This window comes from Lynx canadensis, chromosome X, assembly GCF_007474595.2.
Source record: "Lynx canadensis isolate LIC74 chromosome X, mLynCan4.pri.v2, whole genome shotgun sequence".
Lineage (NCBI taxonomy): Eukaryota > Metazoa > Chordata > Mammalia > Carnivora > Felidae > Lynx > Lynx canadensis.
The window spans coordinates 109,334,724-109,341,646 of NC_044321.2; the positions used below are offsets into that span (position 1 = coordinate 109,334,724).

At 45.6% G+C, this 6,923-nt stretch overlaps 1 protein-coding gene across 1 annotated transcript; it reads right to left on the reverse strand.

The window, feature by feature from the left end:
• Window positions 1-3,232: 3,232 nt before the first annotated feature.
• Window positions 3,233-6,224, reverse strand: LOC115507823 (integrator complex subunit 6-like). Its single transcript, XM_032592083.1, has 4 exons — window positions 6,167-6,224; window positions 4,316-4,444; window positions 3,812-3,905; window positions 3,233-3,454 (listed from the first exon to the last, which is right to left on the reverse strand). The coding sequence occupies exons 1-4, from the start codon at window positions 6,222-6,224 to the stop codon at window positions 3,355-3,357; spliced, it is 381 nt and encodes a 126-aa protein (XP_032447974.1). The 3' UTR covers window positions 3,233-3,354.
• Window positions 6,225-6,923: the final 699 nt, after the last annotated feature.

Here is a 6,923-nt window from a genome sequence, read left to right on the forward strand (position 1 = left end):
AGTAAGTGGCAGAATTTCCACATTGGCTCCCTGGCCTATGGAATGAGGGCTATTCTGGTAACAAAGGCTACACAGAAGCCGCTAGAACTGCCCTAACTATAAAAATAGTCAACCCAAAGCAATATCATATTCCTATAGGGAGTGGAGTGATTTCGCCACCATTAGAATTAGAAAGATGCAGAGTTGTGATTCTTAGGACATCCCTTCCAACTTCCATACTTGCCTTATGCAGAAAAGATGGATCTTAGAGAAAGAGAGATTATTATCATCAGCCTAATGATGGCTATTCCAATTACAGCTGCTGTTCTACATGTGGGTTTGTTGTTTTAGCAATCAACACATCCCCAGGCACTTGGTATACAGTATTGGTTGGGTAAATGCTTTTTTCTTTCTTCAATGAATATCACCAGAAGGAGTTTGCCTTGAGCTGGAAAAGGCAGCAATGCACCTTCACTTCCTCCTTCAGGCTATATCAGCCTGACATCTCTATATCAGAGATGGGCTTATGTCATAAATTATTCCTTAAGGACGGGCGCCTGGGTGGCTCAGGCGGTTGGTTGGCCGACTACAGCTCAGGTCATGATCTCGCGGTCTGTGAGTTCGAGCCCTGCGTCAGGCTCTGTCCTGAGAGCTCAGAGCCTGGAGCCTGCTTCCAATTCTGTGTCTCCCTCTCTCTCTGCCCCTTCCCTGCTTTGTCTCTCTCTCTCTCAAAAATAATAAACAATAAAAATTTCTTTTAAAAATTATTCCTTAGGGACTTTGATTACATAAATTATTCTTTCAGGATTTTGATTACCTTTCCCTTACTGCACGCAAGATACTGTTTCTTTGCATTGATGACATTATTCTGGTTGATAAAGAAGTTGAAACTAATATGGCCACATTGGCAACGCACTTGAGTGACAGAACATGTAAAATAATTTGGTAAATAATTCCCACACAAAATCAGGCGCCTTCCCAATTAGTGAAATTTTTAGTGATCTGGTAGTCTGGGAAATGTCAAGATAGTGCTCGTAGATGAACAGAAAGTTCCTACATCTTGCCTCACCACCAAAGAGGAACTCAGCAATGAGGTGGCCTGTTGAGATGCTGGTAGTAACATATAACACATCGTGGTGTGGCACTATGATCCACGGACAAGTGATCCGAAAACCTGCTACTTTGGAATGGAACCCCCAGAAAAAGAGAAAGTTCTGTGCTCTTACGCCTATGGCTTCACAGGGAGTTCCCCGTGACCAGAGGACTAGGAAAGAAATAACACTGTGCTCGATTTTCAGTTATTACTTCACAATAGCCATGCACCATCAAATTGATTTTCTATTGTTGTATAACAAGTTACCCCGAATTAACAGCTCAAAACAATGCAAGTATTTTAGCAAACAGTTCTGTAGGTCAGCAGCCAAGGCAGGCTCCATTGGTTTCTCTGCTTAGGGTCTCGTAAATTTGAAGTCAAGGCGTTGACCATGCGGGCTCATTAAAGACTCGGAGAAAGAAATTGCTTCCAAGCTCATTCGGGTCTAGTTTAATAAGGATGTAGGACTGAGGGCCCTATCTCCTTGCTGTCTCCTAGCTGAGGCCACTCTAGGTTCCCGGGACCACTCCTACACCTTCTTCAGAGTGGTAATGGAACATGATGGTCACAGTGGCTATGATGGTTACTCACGGGCTCAACAAAATTAACTTCCACTTAACCATGACCCATCTCACTAGAGCCACTGCAGACCGTGTAATCTGCTGGCAGCACACCAACAATAAGCGGCCAATATGATACTGTTTCTGAGAGTGGTAGGTCAGCTTCAAGGTGACAAGGTGATTCCTTGGGTCTAATTTCATAACTGAAGCAGTGCTTTGCTCTTACTCAGATAGTTATTCTGGTTATGGATTTTCTTCCCACTCAGAGTTCTCACAGAAAACCAGCATTTGTAGTCTTCAAAATGTCATATCCAAGGGTGGGGCTCAGTCAGTTAAGCATCAGACTTCAGCTCAGGTCATGATCTCATGGTTCGTGAGTTTGAGCCCCGCTTCCGCCTTGCTGCTATCAGCATGGAGCCTGCTTTGGATCTTCTGCCTCCCCTCTACCCCTCCCCTGCTCACGCATGTGCTCTCTCTCTCTCTCTCTCTTCTGCCCCCTCTCTGCCCCTCCCCTGCTCATGCATGTTCACTCTCTCCATTTCTCTCTCACTCTCTCTCTCAAAAATAAACACTTAAAAATGTCATATCCACCATCATGGTATTCTACACTGTATCATGTCTAAGAATGAAAATCACTTTACAGGAAATAAAGTACAGCAATGGGGTCGTGCTAATGGATTTCACTGGTCGTATGTTCACTATCATCTTGAATTGGCTGGCTCAATAAATAACGGAATGACTCTTGGAGTCTCAGTGTTCCAGCTTGATGTCAATTCCTTTTGGAACTGAGGCGACTCTGGGAGGCGGCAATGTTCTATCTTAGCGTCTGGTATGTGATGGCGTTTCTCCCATAACCACATTTGTGTCTTCGGCAGTGAAGAACTGGCAATGTGGGGACCTCCTCCCACTTACTCCTACGATGTATCCAGTAGCAAAATTTGGCTTCCCATCCCCACATCTCGAAGCTCTGCCAGACCAAAGGTTTTTGTTCCAAATGGGGAAATTTTATCAACAGGTGACCCAGCAATGACTCATTGAAATGGAAGTCGAGACTGCCAGTTAACTACTTGGGATTGCTCATCTGTCTCAGTCAACAGATACAAAGGGGGTTTCTGAACTGGCCGAGGTGGTAGAACTTATCAAGGATATGGAGTTCCCTGCTAAGCAGTGGCTAAGGATAAGGATGTGGGGAAGGTCTAGAACACTTTCTAATATGCCCATGTTTTGTGGTTAGAGTATGTGGAAAGTTACAACCACCCAAATCAGGCAGGACATCTAATGGTCCAGATCCTTCAGTACAGAAGGATTAAGTCACCCGACCCCCAGGCCAAGCACCATGACTAGGTGAGGTGCAGTCTCAGGGCAAAGAAATGGACATTTCCAAAGAAATGGACAGTGAGCAGACACTGTAATAGACACCAGTTATGACCATGTGACCTGCAGAAACTAGGACTGTTCCATAGTCTGATGACTTAATAGTAACTCCCACCTCAGGTGGGAACACAAACAAACACAAGTTACCCTTTCAAATGAACTCGTAGGGCAAAAGCCCAGCTTTTATTAACAACAATTAATAAAATTTTTAAAACTACAACAACTTTTTCTTAGCCTCTGGAAGGCAATTCTCTTAACTAACACATGCTAGGAGGCTTTAGCAATATCCCATTCCGTTCTAGAAGACAGCAATCTGGTTCTTATTTTTTGATTGTTGAGATAACAGGATTATAGGTTTGGGCTATGCTTATCTTTGCTGAGAAATTTGTCAGATTCTATTTTGTCGAGTATCTTCTCAAGGTGCTTAATTAAGTCTCGTCTTTTAAATCTGAAAATGAAGAGACACGTCATTAACCAAAAGACACCCCCCAAAAAAATCCCTATGATGTGGTTCAATCTACATGGGAATAGAAAATGGACCCTGGTGGTAGGGAAAATCCAGCAAATATAGAGAGTGTCATTCAGGGTCAATGCCCACCTGAAACTCTGTGTGAACAGAAGTCTCCTGGAGCTTGGAAGAATGAGCGAGACTTAGATAATATCGATCTAAATAGCTGCAGAGACAGCACGAATTCTGAGTGAGGACCAGGGTCTGAGAAACGCCAGGCAGTCCCATCCCCACCCCTCCCCCAACACCGCACTGGGCCCCAATGTGAGACGTACTGGAGTTTCTCTCTATACCCACCTTGCTGCTTCCTTGATGGCAAATTCAACAAACTGTCTCCTCGCTTTTGGAGGTCCTTGAATTCCTTCAAGCAATTTGAAGATTTTTTCATATTCTGAAGACATTTAGAAAAAAAAAAAATCCCGTCAATATGTCTAAAATACAAAGAGAAGGTAGAACTCAATCTTGGTGTATCTGCTGCCCCAGTAGAGTCATTCAAGGGCTAGAATGTTACATAGTACGTGTAACAAGCTTTACATGCCTACATCCGGACACCTGAACATACCTACCTATGGAATTGTGGTAAACGATAACCAACTAAGAACTGAAAAAGAACAAAAAAAGAAGTCTACTGGGACATTTCAGTCAGAATAAAAATGAGCTATCCTAAATTACGGGAAAACCCCATTCTGGAAACAGATCAACCTCAAGAGGCAAGCCGGATTTATTCCAAGTCGTGAAATGAGAGGGGCTTCCCATGGGTTTTTGTTTGTTTGTCTGGATACAAGTTTTGACACTACTTACTTCGTCCAAACTGTCGAATTTCTTTCATGATTTGATGTTTTACATCACTATTCATCGCCTCTGGATTGAATGACAACGTATCCGGCATCATTCCGAACAGCACAGACTTCCTGGCGACCTTGGGGTCATCTGTAGAGAGACAGCGGGGAATGATTCGTCCCGCCAGTGAATTGCTACCAGGTTTGTGACTCAGCCCACCTTTGCTGAGACGGGTTAAGTCATGAGACAGAGAATCCAACTGGTTGGCGTGGAATACCATCTCCTGACATATTCATAGGCTCTGGGGGAACGGAGTTTGACAAGAAGCCATCAGTGTGGATGGACCACTTTCCCTCACCTCCCCGTGGATATTGTGACTGACAGGAGCGTGTAGAAGCTAAATTTAGAGATTGAGCTGCAGTTAGGTACAGGGGTGTTTGAACAACCCCACAGAGACATTCATGTACTCCACGGTTTCTTAAATTTTGTATTTCATAGCAGAAATATAGGCCAGAGGAAAATCTCAGACCTGACATATTCTCATGGGGAGGTCAGGCAATACACGTAAAATGAACAAAGGAAACAACACAGTGTGAATGTGCGTTGGGAAGGAAGACATCAGGGATGTGACAGAGAGCAGGAAGGGGAGTCTCCTTGACCCTGGGGTCGGGCGGGGTCCTCTGAGGAGGTGACCCCTGGGCAGAGTCTGGAACAGGAGACAGGGCGGCCTGTGCAAGTGAGGAGGACTTCTGGCTGCCCTGAGGGCCGGTGCAGGGCCCCTAGGAGGGGACGAGCCGGGGCCGTGGAGCAAAGAACTGAGGCAGAGAGAACAAGCAGGACACCCAGAGGACGCGTGCAGGAGAGGAGGGCAGGCCCGGGTCCTGCAGAGCGTGTAGACCAGCGTCAGGAGCTCCGATTCTGTTCTGAGTGCTCGGGGGAGTTGGTGGCGGGTTTCGGGATGGACGCGGCAGGGTCGGATTTCTGTGTGCACATGGTCAGTCGGGCTGCAGAGGCAGACAGTATGAGTCAGATCAGAGCTACAATGATAGATCAGGGGCGCCTGGGTGGCTCAGTTGGTTTAAGTGTCCGACTCTTGGTTTCGGCTCAGGTCATGGTCTCATGGTTCATGGGATCAAGCCCTGCGTAGGGCTCTGTGCTGACAGCATGGAGCCTGCTTGGGATTCTTTCTCTCCCTCTCTCTCTGCCTCTTCCCTTCTCTCTCTCTCTCCTAAAAATAAATACATAAACTTTTTAAAAAGAATGATAGACCATATAAGAAGCTACTGTAATATCTTGGTGAAAGATCATGTCAGAGAGAATTAGGAGCACAGACAGAAATGGTTGGATTCAGGAATTTTTACAATATTTATAGGGAGAAAAATAAAGGAAAAGCAGAAGACAAGAATGAAAAGGGGTTACCAGGGCACCTGGGTGGCTCAGTCGGTTAAGCGTCCGACTTTGGCTTGGGTCATGATCTCATGGTTTGTGGGTTCAAGCCCCCCATTGGGGTCTGTGCAGACAGGTCAGAGTCTGGAACCTAGTTTGGATTCTGTGTGTCCCTCTCTCTCTCTGCCCTCCCCTGCTCACAATCTGTCTCTCTCTCTGAAAAATAAACATTAACAATTTTTAAGAAAAAGAAGGAAAGCGGTCACCAAAAAAGAGAAGGAAACCAGTAGAGTGGGGAGCTTGGGAATCCGGGAAGGTTTCCAAGTAGGAGAGTGGGAACACCTGTGCCCAGTGTGGCCGAGAAATTAAGGGCAGCGTCACCCAAAGCCGGTGACCTTGAGCGAACTGCTCCCTGGCAGGGAGGAGCCGGAGGCCAGGCTGCACTGGGGCAGGTCAGGAAGGGGAGCGGGGCACAGGCATCCTCACCATCTTCCAATGACACGGCTGAGCCCCTGGCCTGGAATGCTCCCTCTTCTTCCGGCATCATTGACAGCAGCCCCCTGGTCAGCCTACTCTTACACAGAGGAGAAGTCATGAGTTCTCTGTGACATTTCATTTGCTTCTCGGGCCCAACAGTAGATTCCTCTGCTTTATCTGTCATCATTTCCTGAGAAATATCAAGAAACACAGTCCATCAACGACAAAAATGCAACCATTGTAAAACCGCCTTGTACATACGTGTATACAACATGCATCTGCATCATTGGGAGTTTTCTCGGAGGCCAAGGTTTACCAGGCCCTCACAAACACCCTGTTCTCAAGAAACCCTGCCTCATTTCCATCCAGTCTAGAGGGCAAACGGAGGAAGCTAACTAACATAGACTATACAAAGTCAAACATGTTATAATCATAATTAATCACAGTGCTTAGGGAATGAGCAACTCTCATCAGCCAAACGTGGATGAAAATATGATTACCTCTTTGAAGAAGTACAAACCAATCTGTGTCAACCTGTTAGGGGAAATAGTTCCTCTTTTCTGTTCTCTTTTTAGGAGGCCACTACAAACCTGTTCACAACAGCTGACAAGACAATGGAAGGAAAAAGAAAACCTAAAGGCCAAGATCTCTCCTGAACTTAGACACAAAAATCCTAAACAAAAGTTTAACAAATAAAATATAATAGTATCCTGAAGGATGCACGTCCTGTCTTAGGAGGGGGGGGTTATTGCAGAAAGGCAATATT

Excerpts from the sequence above, each read along its gene's own strand:
- LOC115507823 (XM_032592083.1), bottom strand. The coding sequence starts at position 6,224 with ATGCCGGAAGAAGAGGGAGCATTCCAGGCCAGGGGCTCAGCCGTGTCA. Across the intron at positions 4,445-6,166 it reads AGCCGTGTCATTGGAAGATG|ATGACCCCAAGGTCGCCAGG; the intron begins GTGAGGATGCCT and ends GTCTCTCTACAG. Across the intron at positions 3,455-3,811 it reads GCCATCAAGGAAGCAGCAAG|ATTTAAAAGACGAGACTTAA; the intron begins GTGGGTATAGAG and ends CTTCATTTTCAG.